Genomic DNA, 26902 nt, shown 5'->3' on the forward strand with positions numbered 1-26902 from the left:
TTAAAAATCCGGTAAATTACTTTGGAATCCACCAATATCGCTAAAATATTTAATTTAAATAAAAATAATAATTTTATAAAAGCGTTACAAATTTAAAGTAAAATAGGTTAGTTTGCAATTTTTATAAATAAAAGGTGTTAAATGTAAAATAAAAAAAATCTATTTGGAATATTCCTTTTTAGAGGAAAAAATAGAGAAAACCATTATAGCAAACCTCTCCTCTATTATAAAGATCCTCTATTATAGAGGAAAAAATAGGGAAAACCATTGGAGATGGTTTAAACTAATGAGGAGAAAACCCAATAATGTAACAAATTAATAAAGAGAAAATATTTCACCTGGCTCTACAACAAATAAAATTATTAATCTGTATACAAAAATTCATAATTAGTTATATATATATATATATATTGAGATAAATAACAAAATATTAGATAAAGATATAGTATATATATATAAAAAAAAGATATACACCAATTAAGTCCCTATTGGCCAAGACTTACATCACTTGATTGAGTAGAAGATGTAGCACTCTACCAAGTACCAAGTACCACCAGCTCAGTAAACACAACTTTCATTTATTTAACATCATCATTTTAATTATTTATTTGGTCTTCTATTACATCTTTTATCTAATTATATACTGTTATTATCATCTCATTTATATACACGCATTGCTTTTTTCTATAGCAAGTGATGATGATGACACAAATACAAAAACACTATGGCTCCGATTGGTAAAAAAAAATGTAACTTTTTTTTTTATACCAAAAGTATATAAAAAAAATAAAATAAAAAGTGTAGTAGTATAAAATAAGAAGTCTTATGATTTAATCATAGCCACATATAAAGATGCCGATGATATTTTGCAACACTCTCTACTCTTCTTCATCTCTCTCGCCGTTAGCTCCAACTCGAACAAACTCATCGCGATTCTCAAACAAACTCAGAGTTCGAGCTCAATCCCAGTCCATGGACGATCATCTCCACCGGAAATTCATGGAGTTCCCGTACGTGTCACCCTCGCGCAGGCAGCTAATGGTTGATCTCATGTCGACGCTAGAGGATGGTCTCCAATCGCATCTCCTTCCCTGCAGCCTCCCACCTGATGTACGAAACTTCAAGAACCCTAACGGTTCCGCTGAAGCATCTATTCATATCAGATCCGGCGATAAATCATCTCCGGTAACACTGCAACGATTCCTCTGTTTTTTGTTTTTGGGTTATGACTTATGAGACATCAAAAATCGAAATTGACTGTTTTGCATGTTTGGTTTAAGTAGTATCAGACTTCAATTTTGTTGTAAATGTAACACTAGATCTGATATGAATCATATGATGATGGTGATGATATGAATCTTAGTGAAAGTTTCGTTTTTTTTTTTTTGTTGTTTGTTCAGATTGATTTCGTTATAGGAAGTTGGATACATTGCAAGATCCCAACAGGTGCATCTCTCAACATAACGAGCATCTCTGCATTCTTAAACTCTTCAACAAAAGCTCCAAACTTTTTACTCGAACTAATACAGAGCAGTCCCACGTCGCTAGTCCTCGTCCTTGACCTCCCACACCGTAAAGACCTCGTTCTTCACCCTGATTATCTCAAGGAGTATTACCAAGACACTTCTCTTGATTCTCATCGCCAATCCCTTCTTAAGCTACCTCAAGTCAAACCCTACGTGTCTCCTTCTCTCTTTATCCGTTCTGCTGTCTCTCCTACTGCTTCCATGCTTCAGATCGAGGCCGAAGAAGAGGAAAAGTTGGAGGAGATCTTGAGAGATCATGTCAGTCCAGCTGCTAAGGAGGTTCTCCGTGTTTGGTTGGAGCGCTGTGCCGCTAAGGAAGACGAAGAGGATGGGATAGTGATTGGGGAAGAAGAGAGATTGGCGTTGGAGAGGAGAGACAAAAGCTTTAGAAAGAAGAGCGTAGAGGAAGATTTGGATTTGCAGTTTCCGAGAATCTTTGGAGAAGAAGTTTCCTCCCGTGTTGTACACGCTATCAAAGAAGCTTTCGGTGTTCTCTAGTTCATGTCATTATAACATTAGCTAATGTTCTCTTTGTACTAAGATTATTCTATTTAAGCAGGAAACATAAACGTGCAGAACTAAAAGTCTTTGAGCTAATCGCTTTCAAAAGAGTTAAAACAGACAAATAAAAAAAGAGAGACAGATCATCTCCAACCAATCTCGTCATCTCATGCATCATCATAAATCGAATTAACAAAGTCATCCATTAAATCTATTTTGTCTGATCAAATCATATTTTTCCTTCCTGCACAAGAAATGGTTAGTGTCTTCATCCTTTTCAAAAACAGTTTAGGTTCTTCTGATTACTCTGTTCATCGGTTCTGTTTTCTGTTTCTTCCGGCAGGCGAACTACATGTCCGACGCAGCACAGCTAAGAAGAGGTCTAAGACCTAAAGGGAAGAATTATGGGTTGACTAATCAGAAGAGACGAGAGATCAGAGAAATCTTTGATCTTTTCGACATAGACGGTTCAGGTAAACTATTAAACCGATCCTTTATCCGATTTACACTGGTTTAAATCAGAATCACATGGTTTAGTCAGTGCACCATCTCATATGTAGGTAGCATCGATGCTCGCGAGCTCAACGTTGCTATGAGGTCAGCTGCAATTTTTCTTTCTTTTTAAGTTAATTTCTTCAAGTTCTTGTTTAGTAATTCTAAAAAACTTATCATCTGACTACTGATTACAGGTCTCTTGGATTTGAGATGAATAATGAGGTTTGTTCAATTTGTTAAACGGGCCAATTGGGGTGGCAATTTTTATTCCTCCGTTCAAATGTCTCGGTTTGGATCACTTTTAGAGTCAAATTGAAACACTATTTTTGGTTTGGTTATGTTCCATTATAATCCTAGATTGGGGTTGATATTAATGTTATATATTGGTGCTAGCAAATAAACGAGTTGATGGCAGAAGTAGATAAAAACCAAAGTGGAGCCATAGATTTCGACGAATTCGTGTATATGATGACAACTAAGTTCGGAGAACGAGACTCCATAGACGAATTGTCCAAGGCGTTTAAGATCATTGACTATGACAATAATGTGAATAAATCTGAACCTGTCCTTCTTTCTATATTTTTCTTAATATTATATTTTTGTTTGGATTAATTTCATTGTGTTTGACTTGACAACTTTTGGAATCTTTTTTAGGGGAAGATTTCACCTCGTGATATAAAGGTAATGATATAGAAGAGATGATCGAAGAAGCAGATCGTGACAGTAAGTAGTGAAAACATATAATCGATTTATTTTCGCATATATGTTTTTAGTTTTACCAGTTCTATAAGTTAATGTCTTTTGCCTTAAACTTATGCAGAAGATGGAGAAGTTAATTTGGAGGAATTCATGAAGATGATGAGGAGAACTTCTTATGGCTAAGTATAATAATACATACGGTTGGACGATATAAGTTAATCATCACTTCGACTTATATGATTATAAGAAAATGTTTGATTTGTTTTTGGTCGTATAAAAAATGCATAGTTGTATATAAATAACAGTGTAATCATATGCATTATTGTGAATACAACAATAAATTCTCTTTAGATAATCATGTTTTTTTTTTTATCATTTATGCTTTTGTATATGCCATGTAAATGAATAATCATCATAATACATAACATGAACACTGAAACTACGCCGTTTCATAAATTTTAAAACGCTGACGTAAGAGAGTATAGTAATAAACTTGGTAAAACCTGAAAACGACTGCGTTTCGGTGTTTACTCTCCAACTTCGTCTCCGTTGGTGTTTGAGGAGCCGCCGTGACCTGGTTTTGTTGGGAGCGGAACCTTAACCGGCGAATTGGGAAATTCGTGAACTTCTGATCCTAAGATTATGGAAACCATGGAAGCAGCTCCATCTCCTCCTTTTCAATCTCCATCTCGTTCCAGGTCTCGCTTCTCAATCGCACTAAGTTCTGAGGTTTAACTCATACCTCTTGCAGCAAAATTCCCCCCAAAAAAAAAAAACTCAATTTTCTTTTTTTTTTTGTTTTTGTTTCGCAGTCAACAACAGTTGCACTTCTACCTCGCCGTGGATCGTCCCCAATTCAAAATGGTATTATTAACATTTGTCAAGATCGTCCTTCTAATTTTCTTTACTATATAAACAGACTAAATCGATACTAAAAATCTCAAATTTTGGGGTGGGGAGGGAACAGGAGACAGTAGTGGAGTTATTGGGGGTTCTAGGTCGTCGTCCATGGCTTCCCATTGTAGTTTGTTGCAGCTCTCGTGATGAACTTGACGCCCTCTGCTCTTCTTTATCCACCTCTCCTTACATTTCATTAGCCGCTTTGGTATATCTCTCTCTCCTTTATCTTTGACTTTTCCATTGTTTGGTTCATTGCATTGACTTCGTCGATTCTTAGTGTTGTTCTGTATCTGTGGAAATCTAATGTTCTTGATTGAAAAAGACCCTTCTTGTTGAATCTTTTGATTTTCACATTAGATCATCTTTCATTGATTTCGGATTCTTAGTGTGTTCTGTATCTCTAAAGATCCAAATCTTCAAATGACCCTTATTCTTGTTCATCATGATTATATTCGATTCAACATTAGTTTATCTTACGTGTTCTTCTTCCCCTTGATAATGTATATCTTCAACATCTATTGAGTTTACAGTACAGCGATCTGGCAGAGAGAGAACGAGCTATGGTTATAGAGAAATTCAGGCGAGCAACAACCAACTGGAACCAGCAACTTAACTCTGTAGTAGAAGAAGGTTTGGACGAGAGTGAAACTGGAAAAGAAGCGAAGAAATCTCATTTGGTTGTTGTGACGGATGTTTGTCTTCCCTTACTCTCATCTGGAGAATCTCCTCTTTCCGCACGCGTTCTTATAAACTATGAGCTTCCTACAAAGAAGGTTTGGTATTTTTGGTATAAGTTTCTTTCTTTTTGGTTAAGAGACTTCTCTCATTTCCCTTTCGGTGTTTGTTACAAAAACATGTTTCAGGAAACATATACAAGGCGTATAACAACTTGCTTAGCTCCAGGTTTTCTTTCTTCAAAACAAACTCACTTTTGTTACTTATCAAACAATGGCGTTTTAACATTTGATACTTTCTCTTCAAGGTGGTATTGTCATAAACATGGTTGTTGGAGGTGAAGTCACGACTCTCAAAAGCCTCGAGGAAAGCAGCGGCATTATCATCGCAGAGATGCCAATCAATGTATATAGTAGAATCAATCAGTGGCAAAAAGCAAGATAATTTTTACTGCTCTCTCTTATCTTTTGATTTAATGGCTTCGAATGTGCTTTCATTTTGCAGATTTCTGAAATCTTGTAACAATGCATGGACGATCTGAAGGATACCGTCTAACCGGGGTTTAACGGGACTTCTCAAGAGAAATCATTAGATTATGCCACTGCACCTTTAGCTATTGAGTTGTTCACCTTTGTCTAAAACGCTGCGTTTTGGACAGTTCTTGCAAGAAAAACCGAACATTTGGATAAAGGTATACGTGATTGAATCTATCATCTAAGTGATTGTCATTGTAGTTGAATCACGGTTATTATGTAATTATCAAATTTATAATCTTGTCAGATTTGTTTTATACGTGTTAGTTTCTATAAAGGCTAACATTTAGACCCCCCATCTATGGCTCGTGTTTGGTACAATTATTGCATGCGCATTAACATATATCCCATACAGCTTTCATTTATCAACTGTCACTATATATATTATTTCTAGAAATTTCGTTACAAATTCATCAAAATAAAAATAAAATCATAGTTGATGTCTTCACATAAATTCTTTTGAAGTATTGTCAATAGAGAAATTATTTTCTTTTTATCTTGTTACGTTTTACAGATATGTTTTGCGTCTTTTGGTGGCTTATCTAATCTCATACGAAAAAGTTGAATTAGACTCTTGAATACAGTAGAATCTCTATAAATTAATTCTGGTTTCGAGTTGGGCGGGTATAAAAAATAACACAATTCGATAAAATAATAAAAGAATAATTTTTTCAAACTCTTATATAAAAATATAGTCCCAACAATATCATAAATTAATAATGATAAAAACTAAATATATATATATATATATATATATCAAAAAAATTTAGTGAAATATGACTCTATTGTTGTTTGCCTATTCTTGAATTTGCGTTATAGGTGGAGCTCATCTCTAATTTTTTTTATTGTATTAAATTTTTTTAATGTTGTTTTCTCAAATCGCATCAAAAAATTGAGGAGAGTCCTAATTGTAGTAATTATTTTTTTACATGTAATTGGTTCTAAAGGCACCGCAGTATGTTATTCGACTTTATCATCACCATGAAAGATAATACCAACAATTTCTTCTAAACTCTAAACTTCTAACATTTATCATTTTCACCTAGATAATTAAGTAAACTATTAACATCAATCCTATTATGATAGCTAAGATTATAAATTAAGAAAATTGTATAAAAATGTGAATCATAACAAAAGTGTCTTATTTTATAATATAAAATAAAACTTCTATAAATTAATAAAATTTCATGGTCCCGACCTTATTAATTTATAGAATCTTGTTAAATAAGACTTCAATAAAATATACTCTTGTTACACAAGTATTGGGTAAGTTTTTTTTAATAACACGTTTTTGTCTGATCAAAATCAAAATCACTACAATTATACGTTTTTTAAAGAAGTTTTTGGTATAAAAACAAATTTTGCAACTGCTAATTTACATATTATTATTACTTTTCCTTATGTTTTCGAAACAATTAATTGTTTATAGTAAAACATTGTTCGTCACATATAATACACGGTTTTCCAGTAGTTGAATACATTTTTGAAAGAAAAATCAACGATTTTAATTTTAAGCATGCGACATGTATAGAGAAGAAAACGTGGTATATTTTTGTTCATTACCAATTATCATGCATGAAAATTTTGTGTTTGGACTTTGGATGGAGGATCTAATTACTAATTAGCATGAAAAATACGGACAGCATCTTTAACTGTAAATGAATTCATATCCGTTTAAATTGATCTTTAAATGGAAGCGTATGTATGTAATAAAAATAATAATGAATGCAACAATCCAATATTTTATAGGAGAGGCGATATTGCTGTCAAAATCACGATAGATTGCTTGGCACGCCATGTGTAATATCTGCAACCAAATAGTTTTCAATGACGTAATTACACACGTATTACCACTTTTTCTTCCAACAATTTTTTTCCTATCCTATCATCAACTAGTTTTATTGATTCATGTAACCCTCCAAATAATAAACTCTTTCTGTAATGGGACTAATTGGGTTCTCGGCGTTTTGAGTCTCTTCGTTTCTTGTCATCATCTCCTTTGTCTTTTTTTAATATGATTCCATCTCTTTCGTAGACTTGTACAACACGCCCTTCTCTCTCTCTCTCTCTCTGTAAATTTTTCCACAGCTATAAAAATTTGTCAAAATTGACCCCAAAATATCTGAGCTTTTTCTTCTTTTCTTGTTCTGCTTTACAGAAGACTATGGCTGTCGTCACTAACCTAGGAAGCTGTCTGAAGATTTCGTACGTCATATTTGCCTTCTGTTCTGCTTTCTTTCTCGGTGCTCTCAAAGGTTCACTTTTGTTTTTGGCTCTGTTTTTCTCTGCTTCTAAGATTGATCCTTGATGATACGATGGATTTTTTCACAAATCTCTTAAACAAAGTCTGAATTTTTTAATTTCTTATGCAGGTTTGATCGTAGGTCCGATTGCTGGTTTAACATTAATAGTAGGAAATGTTGGAGTGATTCTTGGTTTGTTCCCTGCACATGTTACTTGGACTATTTACGCTATTGCAAAGTAAGCAAATTTTCAACTTCTTTTCTCGAATTTTTTTTACCTGCAATTGATTCTTGGTTTGATTCTTGGTCTTCTATGTGTTTCTCTAAATTGCAGGACAGATAAATTTGACATTCCTCTGAAACTAGCAATCTTAGTGGCACTTCCTGCATTGTTTGGTATATGGTTAGGTCTGAGTATAGCTATTAGTGTTCTTGTTGGTGTTGGCTATGGATTCTTCACTCCCTGGATCTCTGCTTTTGAAGCATTTAGACAAGACACTGTATCCAACAAGTTCTTCCACTGTCTTGTGGTATTTTCAATAAACTTCCCCACTACAGTTTGTTTTTATTCTCTTAGTCAGTTACTAGTGAATCATATCACTAGACTCTGTTTATTCTTTATTATTAGGATGGAACTTGGGGAACCATCAAAGGAAGTTGTACTGTGGTTACAGATTTCGCGGACTTTTGTTACCATTCTTATCCGCTTTACTTGAAGGAGTTGCGTGAATCTCCTGCCTCAGATGAGCTTCAAACTCTTAGGTAAAATATATAACTTTTGTTCCAAAATAGTTGCAAAGAGTTTCTTGCTGATTCTTGTGTAATTTTGATATTGTTGTCCCTTCTTGCAGGTTGATTCATGTTCCTGGATGCATAATTGTAGGGATTATAGGATTACTCATTGATATCCCTCTTTTCACTGCAATAGCCGTTGTTAAAAGCCCTTACCTTCTGCTTAAAGGCTGGTACCGTCTAGCTCAAGACGCCATTAATCGTGAAGGACCTTTCCTTGAGATAGCTTGTATACCAGTTGCTGGTCTGACAATACTGTTATGGCCTATTATTGTCATTGGATTTGTTTTGACCACCATCTTCTCCAGCATCTTTGTCGGTTTGTATGGAGCAGTTATTGTATTTCAGGTACAATATGATCATACTAACCAATGATCGATCCAAGACAAACTTTTCAGTTTTTTTTAACTGTTGAATCTTTATAATGTGCAGGAAAGGTCATTCAGAAGAGGAGTCTCTTATGTGATTGCAGTAGTTGGAGAATTTGATGAGTACACAAATGATTGGCTTTACCTTAGAGAAGGAACTATCTTCCCAAAGTATGTCTCTATCCCTAATCAATCTTTTTTTGTTTTATTCCTTTCGTCTGCTCCAAATATTCCAACACCGAGAAAATTGTAATCTGCAACACACAGGCCAAGATATCGGATGAGAAGAGTATCGTTCTCAAGTGAAGTATCTGTGATTGTTCACCCTTCAAATCTAAACAGAGTCAATAGTTCAGGTTCTGCAGATGCTCCAGCGATGCTAGTACCAAGCCTAGTTCACTCTGTATCGGTTAGAGAAGCAATTCAAGAAGTGAGAATGGTTCAGGTATATATGTCAAAAGTTTCAGTCTAGATTCCGAATGTCACAATCTCTACAGAGTTTTGAATGTTTAAAATTTCACTAACAGATTTGGGAGCATATGATGGGGTGGTTTGAGATGCAAGGCAGAGAGCTACTAGACGCGGGAGTGTTAACACCAGCTGATCTCTATGAGTCTTTAAAGGGAAGACACGGAAACGAATCATCGATTATTAATGTGGGGCTTCCTTCTTACGCTTTGTTGCATACATTGCTTAGCTCTATTAAAGCTGGTGCTCATGGTGTGCTTCTGCTTGATGGCTCGGAAGTGACTCATTTGAATAGACCACAAGACAAGTTTTTGGACTGGATCTTTAATCCAATCATGGTATTGAAAGATCAGATTCGAGCGATTAAACTTGGAGAAAGTGAAGTTAGGTACTTGGAGAAAGTTGTTCTCTTTGGAAACCATGAACAACGCATGGAAGCTTGGGATAATCGCGGTGACCCGCCTCAAGAAAACGTTCGAGCTGCTCAAATTCAAGGAATCAGCAGAAGGTAAAAGATTCAAAACTTTTTTCTCGTACATTGATGAAAGACTAACCTTTATGGCTTCTTTAATTCTGTGATCTTCTGTGTTGTAGGATGATGGGAATGGTACGGAGCGTATCTAAGCTTCCTACTTATAGGAGAAGGTTCAGGCAAGTGGTTAAGGCTCTAATAACTTATTATTTAGAGAAGCAAGGCTTGAATCGAACCGGTTCCATGAGCTCTGGAGAATTCATCGAAGAGATCTAACCTTAAGGAGCAATAAATTGTTGTAATTAAGTTGTGTTTTTGATATCTTGAAATACTAACAAGGTGTAAAAAAGTATGTACAGAAGTTGCTAAAATTTAGGATTCAAGAAACAGAGCTGTTTTTTTTCCTAAATGATTTCAGAAATTGAGAGAAAGAGAATACAAAAGCTTACAGTGATGCTGATGTAGAGGAGGAGTTTTGAATGTCATGACAGCTTCCGACCACTCAATCTTGCCGCAAATCTCAACTCTCTCATTGCATCTTCTTAAAGAGATCTCTGCACACCAAATCTCCAATTTCTCAGGACCAAACACGTCCCAAAAGAGTAACATGTTAGGACCAGAGTTACTAAGTTTGTGCCCCGGAAGCAATCTGTCAAGTTCATTAGTCAATCCATGCCACACCCTCTTCCTTTTGCATGACTTCCAATGATCTGCAGACTCTGACATCCTCCCACCATAGTTGACTAGCTTGGAGTCACATAGAGTGTCCGTTAAGAGTTTCCAATCCCATGACCTCTCTCCACACCTTCCCCTCGTGTTTGCGCCAATCCAATTCATTTGCATCACACCAAAGTATCCTCCCACCCGTTACACAACAGTACATGACATTCTCTATCACATACCAACCCCTTCTCTCTCTGCTTGTATCTGAATTCCCTGTCATCCATATGCCTTCACTCGGTATGTAAAACATACCTCTACCCGCCCCGTTCAAAGCGAAAACCTTCTCGTCCATCACGGCGCTTTCGTACATTAAGGGGTAGTTTAGGTTGTACTTATTCGATGGCGGCATTGGCAAGTCATCCCAAGTCTGCGTCTTTGGGTCAAAAACTTCTCCCCACTTGCGGGAAATTGAGCAGAAATGTTCGAAACCTCCCAATACATATATCTTCCCATCGACCACGCCCACTGCAGCAGAAGCTCGAACCACCCTCATGGAAGAAGACGCTTGACGTGTGCCTCCCGTTAAGCTTCCCACCAATGACATAGATACCGTAACCAAAGGCAACCACGGAGGATGCTTCTTGAGGCTGATAGAAGTGTGTCCGGATTGGAACCAGCCGACTAGGACGATTTAGGGTTTGTGGAGTGAAACAGAACCAGCTTGGAGTTGGGTATGGAGGGATGCTTAAACATAGATAGATGCAGTTTTGGGTGCAACCAACAAGTGATCGGATGTGGTAGAGCTCAGGTGAAACCACTAGAGATCGGAGCCACTTGTAGGCTAGGGATAAGGATACGTAATCTAGTCTTGATACGCGGGCCAAGCAACTTAGAACGATCTCATCTGGCAAAGAAGAGAAGAATCCAGACGTAGACGGAGAAGACACCTTCAATTTCTCCGTACGCGGTGGCTCTTCCTCAGACATGGGGTTTTGTTTCAGAGGGCATAACGAAGCACTTCAACTCTTTTATGTACAACAAACTCAAACTCCTGTTTTGATTTTGATTTTTGTTTAGGGCATCGTTAATGGGAGAACTTTTTTTTGTGTTCTTACATTAAATATATAAAATATATAGTGAAAATAATGTTAGATTAGTTGTTAAGATCATAGGTAAAAAAAATGGGAGAACTAATTATGGTGTTCTTAGAATAAAGATATAGTGAAATAATATTCATAAATATTTTACAAATTATAAAAACTTATAAAATAACATTTAAATTGCTTACTTATATAAAAGCAATTGTATACTTATAAATTAATATAATATTCATAAATATTTTACAAATTATAAAAATTTATAAAATAACATTTAAATTGCTTACTTATATAAAAGCAATTGTATACTTATAAATTAATATAATATTCATAAACATTTTACAAATTATAAAAACTTATAAAATAACATTTAAATTGCTTACTTATATAAAAGCAATTGTATATTTATAAATTAATATAATATTCATAAACATTTTACAAATTATAAAAATTTATAAAATAACATTTAAATTGCTTACTTATATAAAAGCAATTGTATACTTATAAATTAATATAATATTCATAAACATTTTACAAATTATAAAAACTTATAAAATAACATTTAAATTGCTTACTTATATAAAAGCAATTGTATACTTATAAATTAATATAATATTCATAAACATTTTACAAATTATAAAAACTTATAAAATAACATTTAAATTGCTTACTTATATAAAAGCAATTGCATACTTATAAATTAATATAATATTCTTAAACATATTACAATTATAAAAACTTATAAATTAACATTTAAATTGCATACTTATATAAAAGCAATTATATACTTATAAATTAATATAATTTTCTTAAACATATTACAATTATAAAAACTTATAAATTAACATTTAAATTGCTTACTTATATAAATGAAATATTTTCTTTTTTTCCAAAAAATCTCGTCCAATCACATGAAGCCACGTCAAATAAGAACTGGGCTTAAATCAGTTCTACATTAAGAACTAAAAAAAGTGTTCTAAGCCACTATTCATTATTTTTATAATTTTTTGGGCTTAGGTGTTCTCCCATTAATGATAGCTTTATGTTTTCTACTCCTAATTCGATTCGACTAATTAGGTAACAAAATTAATCAAGTAAGAAAAAGCCCATGTTTGTTTAAGTTTTGACCCATTAAGAGCCCAATAACACTTGGTGTAAAATAATTAAGAAAAAAACAACTTGAAAAATCTGTGAGGACGACGGCGAAAGCGGAAGCGGATAACGAAAAGATCGCCGCAAAAATGGCGGCCGTGAAATCTCTGCAACCAAGACTCATCTCTTCTTTTCTCGGCAACCGCTCAATTCGATCAACGCAACCACTTATTCATCTCTTTCGCTTCGAATTAGGTTCTTCTTTCTTTTTCCATACTCTACTTCTTCCTGCTAGGCTGCTACCGCTAGTGTTATTGCTGAGTATTATAGTTGAGCAGATTACAAAAAAATTAAGACTTTCGAATGCCCAGATTGCTAGTTTGATTCATAGATGAGTTTCTGAGGGTTTTAGGCTTAACCCATGAAAAGAACAGAGCATTTTTGAAACATGAGTTGTTGTAGAGTATAGTGTTTAATTGAAACGAATCAATTTTGAGAATTTTTCTCAATTTGGACAGGAGGAAGAAGACATGTTTCAATGCAATTATCGAGAACCTTTTCGGGATTAACCGATCTCTTGTTTAATAGAAGGTATTAATTATGATGTTTCTTACAGTTTAGTTACTGAGTGGTAGCAGAGAAGGTGTATTGACTTATGTTCTTTCATTTTTTTTTGTTTTCGTTTTATGGTTAAAGGAATGAAGATGAAGTTATTGATGGCAAGAGAAAGCGTCTGAGACCGGGAAATGTATCTCCTCGTCGCCCTGTCCCAGACCATATAATAAAACCTCCTTATGTTGATTCTCTTAAAGCTCCTGGAATCTCAAGTGGACTTGAAGTTCATGACAAGAAAGGTATAGAATGCATGAGAGCTTCTGGGAAACTTGCAGCTAGGGTTCGGGAATACGCTGGAACTTTGGTTAAGGTGAGCAAAGTTTGTATACTTTTTTGAAGTTTTTTGTAGTGAGAGCTCTATCATGTTACAATCATTTGTTTTGCTGTTTGGCAGCCAGGCGTAACCACAGATGAAATTGATGAAGCAGTTCACAATATGATTATCGAGAATGGTGCGTATCCTTCGCCTCTTGGTTATGGAGATTTCCCGAAAAGTGTTTGCACATCTGTGAATGAATGCATTTGTCATGGTATACCAGATTCACGACCACTTGAGGTATCCTTTCTTTAAGAAGTGTCAAGACAGACTTTTTTTATTTTTTCCCTGTTCCTTATGAATCCTAATAATAATGTATGCTGTCCTTTGGCAGGATGGGGATATCATCAACATCGATGTCACAGTGTATTTGAATGTAAACTTTTCTTTTTTTGCATAATTCCTGATTCTTCACACAATCACACTAGTCAAGTAAATTGGGTTTACCCTACAGTACACTATTGAGTATAGATACTTATGTCGGGTCTGCAGGGTTATCACGGTGATACGTCAGCAACTTTCTTCTGTGGAAATGTTGACGATAAGGCTAAAAAGCTAGTCGAGGTATGATGTTGAACCTGACATTTCTGTTCTTTAGGAAAAATCATGTTCCTGTTAATAGTTTGATGAGCTATATATATACTTGGAATGTGCTCTAGGTGACAAAAGAGTCTCTCGACAGAGCAATATCAATATGTGGTCCTGGAGTTGAGTACAAGAAAATCGGCAAAATCATTCAGTAAGAAATAGATTTCTTCGAAATATAAATCCGTTTTCTCATCCACATTGCTTCTGACATGAAAACATTGTGCTTTATGAAGTGATCTTGCAGATAAACATAAATATGGAGTTGTTCGACACTTTGTAGGCCATGGAGTTGGAAGTGTGTTTCACGCGGATCCAGTTGTTCTACATTTCCGTAAGTTTTTCCTAAAACTCAGACATCGTCGAGTTGCTGCTTCGCATAGTTTTTGAACTTTCTTCTACACAGGGAACAATGAAACTGGACGTATGGTCTTGAATCAAACCTTCACCATAGAACCGATGCTTACGATAGGCAGCAGAAACCCTGTTATGTGGGATGATAACTGGACCGTGGTAACGGAAGATGCAAGCCTCTCTGCACAATTCGAGCATACGATTCTTATAACCAAAGATGGAGCTGAGATACTAACCAACTGTTAAAATATGATTCCCAAATTTGTTTCAAATTGATCTTTTTGGAATGGAACCCCAAACCCAAAAGGTATGTAAGAATCATATTCTTATTCAAATATTCTTAGCTTACAAGCAAACTGAATCTGTAGTTACCAATCACACAAACAGATACAAACAAGTTTTGACATTATTTTTAGGAGAAGCAAAAAAAAAATTAGATCTTGAGTTTAGGAGATCTTGATTCTCTGAGTTTCCTTTCTTCTGACAGAACTTTTGCAAACCTGTAATAATATTTACAGATTGAAATTCAGTTATTATTATTCTTAAAAGTAATAAAATTATGTGTTTGTTTTAGATAAAAAGACAAAATTATTAAAACCTTTTGAGAGCTTCTTCATTAGTTACGTTTTCAGAGATGGGTTGATAATGGCCAGTTTCGAGATTGACACGAGAGACTCTTTTCTTTAATAAAGCTTCACCAACTTCAACTAGACCTTCCATGTTCTTTTCTGTCGATATGTCCACTGAGCCTAAGTCACCCTTCAACAACGTATCGTCCTGTAATGGAAATGCATACAAAAATCACTAAATTATTTGAAGTCAATAAAATTGACCCTTCACTGACCAAGATCATTTTTTTATTATTTTCTTTTTGTAACTAATTGTTTCGTACAAGTAATGAAATGACATATAGATCGACAATTACAAGCAATCATTTTTAACTTTGTTTAGATGATTTCACTTAAATCTTTATGACCAAAATCGAATGTTTAAAATAGTTCAAAGTAACAAAAAAAAAAAATAATCAAACAAACAGGTTTAGTATTTCATTAGCGTGAGAGTTAAGTAATTACCAAATCTAGTATGACAACTGCGGAGTTTTAGTAAATCAGTGCTTAAGTTTTCTAAAATATTATACAATTCGAGATTTATTTGACCAAAACGAAAAGAGTTTAATATTCTGAATCGAAACTACGTTTACTATTTACTAATATATTTGTGGAAGAAACTCACATCGATACGTAAATAATTCTTCTCGGAACGAAGAGCTTGAAAGACGACAGAGCTTTGGTAATCAACTATGTCGTGAATGGCTTCGTTGTAACAATCAAGAATCGGAGTTGATCCGTTTTCAAAGATCCAACACAGTAATCCCCATTTCGACGCCATCTTCGCATTGTACTTCTCTTGGTTCCTAATCGAACCTGTCCCAATCGATATCACCAGAAACCTCGTGAAATCCAATGGGCTTATGTCTCCCATTGCTGGATTCTTTTTCATTATCTGCTTTGTCACTTCTGCAATCGCACATAACGTCTGAAAAAAAGGAGAAGAAACATCAACTAGTTAACAGGTCGATGATTACAAAGTTAGGGTTTTCAGGTTTAAGATCTAGGGTTTTTAATTTACCGGGTTATTGGCGGCGATACCACCATCAATGAGGTTATATTCATTGTCTTCGTTGGTGAATCGGTGAGCTGGAAAATATGTTGGTGCCGCCGATGTGCTTATACATATGTCTGATAGTTTCGCGTCCATAGCTCGATCAGTCACCGCCTATATATTATGGTTGATGGATCAGTATATACCTGTGAATGTGATGAAATTGCACGAATAGATATATGATAGTGGTGTTACCTGGTATGAAGAGAAGATAACTGGTTGGAGTTTCTTGATGTCGAAGCAAGGTATGACAACGTTTGTCAAAGATTGAGTCAGCTTCGTGTCGCCCAAGAAACCTTCAATTAAGTTATGAAGGTATATCCCATTGAACTTGGGTCCTCGTACAAGTCTCCTCAAGGTTTCACCCCAGCCAAAGATCCCTCTGCACATTTAACCTTAAAACGACTTAATTATACAATTACTAATTAAGACTCTGAATTGGACTAAACGCAAACGGTTAAGATGCATATATACCGTGGCTGTGGGAAGATTTTGGGAGAGTGTTTGACATAAAAAGGGACTATTTCTTTGGCCTCAAACAAAGGGCGGTTGCGGTTGCGACTATCGCCACCGCTTTGGCCTTCGCCTTGTGCTGCCAACATCCCCACTATCAAACCTCCAGTGCTCGTACCCGAGATGACATCGAAATAATCCACAAGCCTTGCCTCTTCACCATCCAATTCCTGTGTAATAGACATTTTACAGATAAACAATTAAACTAATACACAATCTATACAAAGTTGTATAAAAGTTTACAATTAAGAATCAGTTACTATATAAACCTGAAGTTGTGATTCGAGGTAAGCCAAGATTGTGCCGGGAATGATCCCACGGATGCCACCACCATCGATGCTAAGAATGGTGATAAGTTGTCCGTATGAAGGAGGAAGACAAGCGACTGTTAACGTTCTGTCTTTCTGATGTTCAGTTATGGATATTTCTGATGAACTTCTTGATCTCCTCTCCGTATCCATACTTTTAAACCCTTCTCCTTTCTTTTATACTAAATCTTAATCAAAGCTTATTTGTATAACTTCGATCAAATCTCTTTCGGTTAGTGTTTAATTTATCGTCTCCTTTTCAAGATAGAGATGGTGGGTGATAAATGTGATCAAAACTTTAGAACTACCGTTACATATATATAGAAAGAGTTACATGTAGGTTAGGGAGTCTATATACAAATACAACACTATGTTATGCATGCCCATACACACATCCATCACATAGTGTTGGATTTTTCTTAATCTAAAGAGAGGTTTCTTTGTTGGGATGTCGTGTTCATCACTCTCACGCCCCATTACACTCTGGTTACTTTATTTCATGTCATGTTACACACATACCTCTATATTATATAAAGTTCTAGATGACAGCTGTCCTCTCTAGAAAATAAACAATTAAAAGACAAAACATGCACACAAATTAGTAGCAGAAGTCACCTGAACATATATATAAGTATATCTCATATTAAAAAAATTGTAGAGGATAATTGTGGGATTTAAAATTTCGAATAGTAATCTGGCTCCTCCTAACTACTATTTTATTGTCGATTTTTTAGGCTACCATCCCTGAAGTTGGATTATTATTATACTAGATTCGGACCCGCACGACGTGCGGGGTTGATTTTGAAAACTAAGTTTACTAACGCATTTATAATTTATTATTTACATGCAGATTATGTTTGTAAACATATTTTTTAAGAATATTATTAACATTTATAATCCAAACTCGTACCAATTTAGTATTTAATTTGTTTTTAATTCGGTTTAGACAAAAAAAATGATCAAATTTGTTTTGTTATTAAACGAAAGATGGTATGTCTAATTTAGGACAAAAATCCATCATATCCGTATGTGTCATGTTTTCCATCTCATAACTATGGTTTTAATAATAATTTTCCCATTTAAGATTGTATACTTTAGTCCAACAAATAAAGATATATGTGAAAATTACGATTTTAATTGTTTAAATATTTATTTGGTATAGCATTTATAACATAATCTGGATTAGTGATCAGCTATATTTTTATTAAACTCGTAAACCATCAAACCGAATAAAAATACTAAAAAAATATTTAAATTTCATGAACCGGATGACCAATATATAGTTGTCAAAGGGGTCAAACCCGTCCGTTATACCTGCTCCGCAATGCACAAAAGCACTATGACCAGTAGAAAATATGTTCTACATATACCACATGAATAAATATTATGTCTGATCGGCATGTACCCTGCTTGAATTTGCATTATCCTTAATTCTCCTCATATATTTATCAGGAATATTTTCGCTAATAGTTGACCTATTAATTCTTATTATTGAAAATATTGTCCATTTATATTGGATTACATTTATTTGTTTTTAATTTTCTTATAACTATTATAGAACATAGTTTAATGTTTTTTCTTTTTGTTTTGAAGTTTTTTATGTTAGATAAATTGAAATATATGTTACATAATATATTGGAAGCATTAACTTATTTTAATTCTAACATGACCCTGTATTTTGTTTTTTTGAAAATTTATATTCTCATCGTCTCCTTCAATCCCGTTTCAGTCCCATTATTCTTTTCTCATTTCCTCAAAATCATGTTCCCAAAATTTAGTACACAATCACGTTGATAAGTTATACAAACATTTGTATATCATAATTAAGTATCCAAAATTTATACAATATACTGTATATATATATACATATAGTTTGCATATAAGAATTATGAATTTTAAATTTTTCAACATTTGTAATACATACATTTTATTTGTGGGATATTTAGAATCCCAAATTTTAATGTCTGATTTTTTTAAGTGTGACATAAAATAATTAAATAAAATGTGGGAGATATATAATCAAAAGATTGCTATCTTCCCAATTATTTTTAAAATATATTTGAAAGATTGTTATGATAATAACGTTAATATTTTTTATATACACCAACCAAAAAAATTAAAAATAAACTCAAAGAAGAAAATAAGTATAAGAGGGTAATAAATTCTATAACATTGAAGTTCTGAAAGTCAATTTAGTTATCCAAATTTTATGATTTTGAATCTAATAATTTTGACTCTAAGACCGAAACTAAATAACAATAGAATTGTTGGATATATAATATATTAGTGTGCTAAATTAAATTTGGAAGTATGAAAAATTACAAAAACTCTAATTGGATATATGAAGATTTAGTCGAATGACTCGCCAAGTTCTAATCGACTCCAAATAACACATAAATTAGAACCGAACACAATGTAATTTGAGGTATTAATGATCCCCATTAAAATACAAAGAAGAAAGCTCAATCAGGGAGGGGGAGTCATCTTCAACATTGTGGACATCATCGAGACATGCAAATCCATGTTACCTCTGAAAGATATATTTGTTTTGCCTCTTTCCCAGTTCAATGCAAAATTCATTATAATTTAAGAATATATAAAGAAAAAATCAATCACAATAATATGATTTAATACCAATAGGCTACGTGTAACAATATAATCATAGATTGTTTTAAAAAAAACAAAAAACAAATAATCATGCAGCAAAAGAACACTATATATATTATAATTACTGTATATATAAGTACTAACATAAAAAAACTGTAACTATTCAAAAGAATAGTAAGAGAAAATCAATTATAACTACTTAATTTTTTTACAACATCCGTATTTTAGAAGTTGAACAATCTTGACTTTTATGTTTCACATGTTTTTGAAGAGTTTCAAATCTGAAACACTAAAAGATAATGAAAAATAAAAGATAGAAAATTTAAAACTCAAAATATTAATGCTGGAAAAAGTTTTTGTGAATGAACGTAACTAAAGACTTCGACACGTCTTATATAGTGATGAAGATTAATATATCTTTCCTAACACAATATATTTTAGGATACTAACGAAAAAGATTTTAGTAGTTATTTTAGATTTGTTCATTTAGTTTTGAAATATAGATTTTAGTATAAGGAAAATCATAACATAAAATCATAAATATTGTTTACGCAGATATCTCACAATATATAACCAAATTAAATTTTTATACATATATACAATTTTGAATTTAATTGCTCGATTTTAAAATTTTAATTGAAACAGATTTAAATTATTTCTATAAACAAATTTAGATGATTTTGTAAATTAGGTAACATCAAAATCAGAAATTACTATTTCCGGATCTTTCTCAAAATATATAATCAAATTAGGGAAATATGTTTACATATATACAATTTCGAATATAATTGTTCCAATTCAACCTGTTTGGCTTCAAGGATTATACATATTCTTATTCCTATTTAAGTGACATTTCATGTAATAATCTCTTAATCTATGTCTACTTATTAAAAATGGTTCCTTTTAATAGTGCAGATAGATTTTTTTTTTTTTTACAATATTTGTGGTTGGAGATATAAATCCGGTTTCTATAAGATATTTTTTATTAATATAGAACTGAAATTGCAGAACTAGGGAGATTCGTTGAATAATGTATGAGGTTGTGGAACAAAAATATTACGTAAAGAGACAACGAGAATCGTACTTACAAGCAAATGTAACCCTAACTCAAAGCAATAAAAGTGGCCAAAATTATGGATTTGGAATGGTTATGGTTAGTTTTTTTTTTTTTTTTTTTTTTTGACATCAGTTACGGTTAGTCTACAAGTATACAAGTTACAATACGCTTCTACTAAATTATCCTTTACATGCAAGCTTTCATATAATTTTTTGTCATGAACTTTAATATAAAGATCCAAAAATTGACTTGCTGAATAATGGACGATATATATATCTAGACACTAATTATATAATACTAATTAAAATAATATGATTGCATATATATTTCAAAACAGTATAAGCCTTCAAGGCATTGGCTATGTGAAGTATTATTAAGTTTTCTCTGAATGCATTGAGTTTTATTTTTGTGATCATATCTAAGCGAAGTCTGTAATTAATATGTTTACTTATTTATTGAAAGTAATACTATATACTATAGTTTGAAGTTTGAACTAAAGATGTCAACAATATCTGAGCATGGATAATTTGTTTTTTACATGCTCGAAAGTAAATATATAATTTTAATATTCTGAAGAGATTATGCTGAAGTTCAACCAACTTTTATACCTAGGAGATAAACGATTTACGATATATATTTTCTGTCCATGCCGTGACAAGTAATACAAAATCTATCTATGGTCCACTTATGCGAGATTGTTATATTATATATAATCCCTTGTTATATATCTGTCAAATGCTTTCCGTGTTAATTAAAAAACATAAAGATGTAATCCTCTAATATCGTCTTACTCCTTCAAAACTACTTGTGCATTTCTTCACGTATCTCGTTTCCTAATTGGCTAGCTTGACCTTTACAAAATTTATAGTATTTAATTACCTGGTTAATGCTATGATCAGATACATGAATATTCTTTGGCGTGTATCATACACATATGGGTTTGAAAAGCGATTATTTTTTTCCACGGGTCTTGAAAGAGTCAAGTTCTTGTAACACTAAACATCCTCTTAAGAACGTTACAATTATATATATATATATATATATATATACACACATAATCGTCAAATTTGACAAAATTGATAAGATAATATAAATTATAAGGTGTCCACTTTATTTGATGCTTCATTTTACCGAATTATTTCACTGTGAACAGAGATTTATATAACATTACGATACTATAGTGATTGACTAACTTGGTTTAAAGTGGTTGAATAACTTGATACGTGAAGAATTGCATAACTCGACCGTCTCCAGTTTTAATCCACATAACAAGAAAATCAGCCACTTCAAAAGGGTTCACTTAGAATCTTTTCCTTTTCTGAAAGGTCGTCTTGGAATGGTTAAATTGTCTTGGCGTTTTTTATTGTTACAAAACGCTCTCATTTTGTTCAATTAATATATAAAATTACCCGTTCTTAATAACATGATTTTAAATACATCGTCTATTAACATTTAGACATCAATTGAGAGAGATTGTCTTATTTCTCTTCATTCTTATAGATTTTACAATGTACGATCGGAATGAACAAGATATATTTTAGGGCAAGCAAATATGTAAACCGGAAAGTGTAACTTGATTTGTAAATCTTACTTTTTAATTCAAAAAGAATTGAATCAGAGAAACCAAAAAAAAAACAAGGCGTAAAGAGAATTCACCAAGCAACACACACATACACACACACACACACACACACATACGCGATCATCAGTTTTAAACTAGATAACAATATCATATTGTACAGTAAATTATTTCACACAAAAGCACGAATATCAGTCTGTATTTCCTTTTATTTGGTCTCCTGTGATCCGTTTGATGAATCTTTAGTCATTGTATCGCTTCTCATTCTCCTTAGTTTCCTTTCATCAGAGAGGATTTTCGCATACCTACATTAATTTTTGTTTAAGAATGAGATTACTTGCAATACAAGAAACCCGTCAACAAAACATTTGAAGTGCTATTCTTAATTAATTACCTCTTTAGTTGTTCATCATTATTAATATTTTCAGGAACAGGTTCATATACACCAGTGTCGATGTTCATATGCACGACTCTGTTTGACAGTATCTTCTCACCAATCTTCACAAGATTCTCTAAGTTGGACTTTGTCGCTAGATCCATAACGCTTACATCTCCGTCCAATGTATCATCCTGCAATCGATTTCACACATAAAAAAAAAAAAAAATCGGGTGAATTTAGGGTCAATTACAAGTTTGGGCACATTTATGTAGCTAGGCTCGTACATCGATTCTGAGGTATTTGTCTTCAGATTGTAGGGCTTTAAACACAACAGAGCTGTGATAATGGATCATGTCGCGGCTTGATTCCATAGTAATGTCTAATATCGGAGTAGATCCATTGTCATATAACCAAGATATGATTCCCCATTTTGCAGCCTTTTTTGCGCTGTACTTCTCCTCTCTCTTTGTAGATCCTGTTCCTATCGATATAACGAGAAACTGGTCGTAACCTAGCGGTTTGATATCACCCATATCAGGATTATTCTTCACAATCTGCTTAGACACAGCAGTCATAGCCACCAAAGTCTATAACAAAACCAAACACGACGAAATTACTTTATTTCGGAAAACCAAACTAAGATTTTATATTTAAAATTTGTAATCTTAATTTTCGTTCTTGACAGTACCGGGTTATTAGCAGTAATTGCGCCATCAACGAGGTTAAACTCCGTCGTCTTGCCTTGACTGTCTTCATTGGAAAAGTAATGAGGAGGAAAGAAAGTGGGAGCAGATGATGTACCGACGCATATGTCTGATACCTTGACGTTCAAGCTAGGGTCAGCCAACGCCTTTAAACAAAAAAAGTGAACTGATTAAAATTAGGTTGAAACAAGAACTGTATATTTCAATCTACATATGTGTGTTGTGTTAAGAATAGAGACCTGGTAAGAGGAGAAAATGGTGGGTTGAAGTTTCTTGATGTCGTAGGTTGGTATAACAACGTTTGTGAGTGTCTGGTGAAGTTTTGTCTCTCCAAGCAGCTTACTTAGTAGATTTCGTAGATACTTTCCGCTGTATTTTGGACCAGACAGAAGCTTTGGAAGCTTCGGTAACAGAGCTAACACGCCTCTGCATTTTTCACTAGAGTGTCTTTTCAATTGTCACATGGAACTTTTAACATATATGTCAATTTGTTCATTATAAAAAAAAAAAAGACAATTACTATATGGGACACCAAACACGTAATTAATGTCCACTTGTTCTATAAGGACAAAAACATTCGTTTTTACTGGTTTGCTCAATGGTGTGAACATAAAAAAAAAATCTATTTTAAACAGAATACTGTATACAAACACAACCAGTATCGATCTAATTAATATTTGTTAATTGGTATTTATCGAATTATAATTTGCTTACGCAGGCTGGGGAAATATCTTGGGACAATGTTCAAGGTAAAACGGCACAATGTCTTTGGCCGCGAAATGAGGTCGACCTGTCCCGTCCGGTACAGTCAACATCGCCGTCACAAGACCACCGGTGCTAGTTCCGGCTATCACATCGAAGTAATCAGCTAGCCTCGCGTCTTCGCCATCGAGTTCCTATTTATATATACCCAAATAAAAACTTCAATTTTTGGAAAAAAATAACTACAAGAACAAAAGAGAAGAATTCAAGATCATATATTGATGAACGCCCTAAGCAACAATTAGATTCAAATGGTAATTAGTAGCTACCATATACGTGTCTAGTTATTTTACACACTACTGAAATATATAAAGAGGGGCGCCGATGCATATGTATAAACCTGAAGTTGTTTTTCGAGATAGGCAAGGATTACTCCGGCGATGACTCCTCTGACTCCACCGCCGTCGAGGCTGAGGATTGTTACGAGTGATCCGCACGCTGGCGGTTTGTTTTTCTTGCAGGATGAGTCGTCGTTCTCCATGTTGATCGATCTTCTTTTTGAGTTAGAAGATTATAAATTGAAATTTGGTAAAAATTTTAGATGTAGAAGTCGATTATATATATATAATGCACAATTTCACTTGTATAGATTTTTCAAAAAACAAAAATTTTGGTCAGACTTTCTTCATATCTATTACGTGCTAATAAGGTTCTATTATTAGTATATATTTTTTTCATTGGAATAAGATAATTTATAGTAAGGATTATGTCGTCGAGCTTGAGCTGTCATAAACTAAATTACATTATGAGAACTAATTGCAATAAATTTAAATTTATCAAACAAATATTTTCTTTCGTGGACTTTGCAATAAAGAACAACAGCCACGCGAGTTCTGCATCAAAATTAACGTTTCAAAAAACGGACTTTGGATTTTTTGGAATTTGCTGCGACACATTTCTCTTCTCAATCCACTACACAGACTTGTTCTAAAGACATCTGTCACAATTCGTTGAGAAGAGGCTCTCAAGACTTTAGCATGACAGCATGCAAGCACGCTTTCTCAACTAGATACCAATCTATAATATATAATTATATAATTTGCATTACACAGTAGAGATAGTACAAAATACATATCAAATTCACGTGTGGGGTATTCTAAAAGATAGAACAATTTGGTCAGACTTTTCTTCTTCTTACTTTACATTTCGTGCTAATCATGATTGTAGTTCATATATTTTCCTTTGGGTATTATTTAATGCAATACCGAGATTATTGAGCTGGCATATATAAGCTAAGCTTAATTAACGAGAACATATTAAAATAAATAATTTTAAGTAACATTTCTTACGTGGACAATCCAAAACAATAGCAAACGAGATCTGCATCAAAAGAATCAAATCAAGACTCTCTATTTACTTTGACTTTTTTTATTTTATTTTTTATGATAGAGTTTGAATTTTTTCGGATTTGCAAGGACACATCTGACATCTCCCTCCCTATCCAGACTTGTTCAAACTAGCCACTACACCTGTCAATGTCATGAGTTGATTCAAAAAAATCAGCTTCTGCATGTTGTTTCATCTTAGTTTCTGTTGTTTCACCTTTTTGACCAAAAAAAATAATGACATGTAACAAAATTCATAACCAATTTGACTACAAATTCCTATCTCACGACTTCCCTGGTTTATAAATCTTTTAAAAATAATTACTTCAGTATGTATAAAAATATATTATTTTCGTAAATATCCTTCAGTTCTATTCAAAACAAGATAATACAACTTAAAAAAAAAAAAAAAAAAAAAAAGAAAAATGTCAGTCAGTGTGTGACGACAACTCTTGACAAGAGGATTCTGGATTCCATATGTTTTCCAGTTTAAGAGAGTGGGTTTCGTCAATACTCGGGCCTATATATGAGTTTCGAATCAAGGCCCAATCTTTGCGAATAATGAAACTCAAGGACAACTGATATGCAAAAAAAAAAGAAAAAAAGAGAGGACTAGTGATCATTAGTGAAGTTGACGTTGACCAATAACAACGCGGTACTCTCTCCTTCCCTTATCTTCCTTGTTTAGTTGTTCTATATCAAGTATCAAACACACCGAGAGACAGTCCAGCTTTATGAAAAAGATGTAACTTCGTTCTTTTATTTATTTCTCAATTGCTTTCAACCTATTTGTTCATTCATTTAGTTACTATCCATCATGTCATGAATTTAATAATCTTAAACCAATTTTTTTCTACGCAGCGTTCAATTTTTTTTAAAAAAAATGAAATTATATGTCTATATTACGATATTTTAAAAACGTTTTATTAGACTTTAACAGACACTTAAAGAGGACTGGAAGCAAATTTCCGAATCTATTTTCATAATGTTTTTTTTTTTTTTTCTGAATTCATGCTCCTAGGTAGATTTTTGAATTCGTTTGCATGCTTACTTGCTTAGTCACTAATAATGCGTGTTAATTCTGGTTGTAACTTTGATTGTCGTCAGTTTAATAATATATATGTTGTTGATCAGAGTTATTAATTATCATTATTTACTTTGGAAGTACCAATGTTTTTTTTTTTCTGTTTTATTAGAAAAACAAAACTGACACAAAAACATTCTTTGGCCCTAATGAATACAAAGAAAATACTTTTTTTTTTTAATACAAAATATGTGATAAAAAGAAAAACGATTTGTTTTGAATAGTAATATTGACAAATATACTAGACAACTAGTGTATATATAATATGGCGAAAAGTTTTGATATGTAACTTCACTTGCATGCGCTCATAAGTGATAGTGAACATGCGATGTACCACGTACGCTAGCCCTAAATGGACCCTATTCACTTGTCTTATTGGACCACATTGGTTATCATAAGGAAGAAAAAATTGACTTATCATTGAAAATTTGGGGACCGATCGATGGATATGAGCTGATTTTATGTGCATAAATGTGGCAAATATATATACCGGGAAAAGGAAAAAGGACGTAATGTATATTGCTCCAA

General features: G+C 33.3%; 6 protein-coding genes and 2 pseudogenes across 9 annotated transcripts; 5 read left to right on the forward strand and 3 right to left on the reverse strand.

The window, feature by feature from the left end:
* Nucleotides 1-810: 810 nt before the first annotated feature.
* Nucleotides 811-2123, forward strand: LOC104721055 (red chlorophyll catabolite reductase, chloroplastic). Its single transcript, XM_010438960.2, has 2 exons — nt 811-1185; nt 1401-2123. The coding sequence occupies exons 1-2, from the start codon at nt 853-855 to the stop codon at nt 2022-2024; spliced, it is 957 nt and encodes a 318-aa protein (XP_010437262.1). The 5' UTR covers nt 811-852; the 3' UTR covers nt 2025-2123.
* Nucleotides 2124-2144: 21 nt separating this feature from the next.
* On the forward strand, nt 2145-3576 carry LOC104721056 (calcium-binding protein CML19-like; annotated as a pseudogene). Its single transcript, XR_015572123.1, has 7 exons — nt 2145-2285; nt 2371-2500; nt 2588-2624; nt 2717-2744; nt 2916-3068; nt 3177-3245; nt 3343-3576. The product of XR_015572123.1 is annotated as a calcium-binding protein CML19-like (transcript).
* An 81-nt stretch (nt 3577-3657) lies between these two features.
* On the forward strand, nt 3658-5627 carry LOC104721057 (ATP-dependent RNA helicase eIF4A). 2 transcript variants are annotated; one of them, XM_010438961.3, is made up of 7 exons: nt 3658-3919; nt 4034-4085; nt 4189-4326; nt 4652-4894; nt 4985-5024; nt 5104-5201; nt 5301-5627. In XM_010438961.3, exons 1-7 carry the CDS (start codon nt 3864-3866, stop codon nt 5316-5318), a joined length of 645 nt encoding a protein of 214 aa, XP_010437263.1. In that variant the 5' UTR covers nt 3658-3863; the 3' UTR covers nt 5319-5627. The 2 variants fall into 2 exon arrangements, with proteins under 2 accessions (XP_010437263.1, XP_010437264.1); XM_010438962.3 differs by having other exon boundaries at nt 3737-3950.
* Nucleotides 5628-7208: 1581 nt separating this feature from the next.
* Nucleotides 7209-10081, forward strand: LOC104721058 (putative membrane protein At3g27390). The gene is made up of 10 exons (XM_010438964.3): nt 7209-7368; nt 7488-7584; nt 7702-7810; nt 7907-8102; nt 8201-8334; nt 8424-8712; nt 8797-8903; nt 9000-9177; nt 9260-9708; nt 9795-10081. Exons 2-10 carry the CDS (start codon nt 7494-7496, stop codon nt 9946-9948), a joined length of 1707 nt encoding a protein of 568 aa, XP_010437266.1. The 5' UTR covers nt 7209-7368; nt 7488-7493; the 3' UTR covers nt 9949-10081.
* Nucleotides 10082-10086: 5 nt separating this feature from the next.
* LOC104727535 (putative F-box/kelch-repeat protein At3g24610) lies at nt 10087-11401 on the reverse strand (annotated as a pseudogene). Its single transcript, XR_015572124.1, has one exon. The product of XR_015572124.1 is annotated as a putative F-box/kelch-repeat protein At3g24610 (transcript).
* Nucleotides 11402-12499: 1098 nt separating this feature from the next.
* On the forward strand, nt 12500-14750 carry LOC104721060 (methionine aminopeptidase 1D, chloroplastic/mitochondrial). The gene is made up of 9 exons (XM_010438966.2): nt 12500-12779; nt 13043-13115; nt 13221-13449; nt 13534-13695; nt 13790-13831; nt 13948-14019; nt 14115-14194; nt 14277-14374; nt 14447-14750. The coding sequence occupies exons 1-9, from the start codon at nt 12674-12676 to the stop codon at nt 14638-14640; spliced, it is 1056 nt and encodes a 351-aa protein (XP_010437268.2). The 5' UTR covers nt 12500-12673; the 3' UTR covers nt 14641-14750.
* On the reverse strand, nt 14705-17274 carry LOC104721059 (patatin-like protein 3). Its single transcript, XM_010438965.3, has 7 exons — nt 16839-17274; nt 16531-16739; nt 16252-16438; nt 16024-16170; nt 15628-15930; nt 14993-15171; nt 14705-14894 (listed from the first exon to the last, which is right to left on the reverse strand). The coding sequence occupies exons 1-7, from the start codon at nt 17028-17030 to the stop codon at nt 14828-14830; spliced, it is 1284 nt and encodes a 427-aa protein (XP_010437267.2). The 5' UTR covers nt 17031-17274; the 3' UTR covers nt 14705-14827.
* A 4840-nt stretch (nt 17275-22114) lies between these two features.
* LOC104721061 (patatin-like protein 1) lies at nt 22115-25063 on the reverse strand. The gene is made up of 7 exons (XM_010438967.2): nt 24306-25063; nt 23918-24099; nt 23443-23629; nt 23188-23349; nt 22784-23086; nt 22515-22690; nt 22115-22425 (listed from the first exon to the last, which is right to left on the reverse strand). Exons 1-7 carry the CDS (start codon nt 24444-24446, stop codon nt 22329-22331), a joined length of 1248 nt encoding a protein of 415 aa, XP_010437269.2. The 5' UTR covers nt 24447-25063; the 3' UTR covers nt 22115-22328.
* Between the last annotated feature and the right edge of the window lie 1839 nt (nt 25064-26902).

The sequence above is a fragment of the Camelina sativa genome, chromosome 11, assembly GCF_030686135.1.
Source record: "Camelina sativa cultivar CO46 ecotype springtype chromosome 11, ASM3068613v1".
NCBI classification, from domain to species: Eukaryota; Viridiplantae; Streptophyta; class Magnoliopsida; order Brassicales; family Brassicaceae; genus Camelina; species Camelina sativa.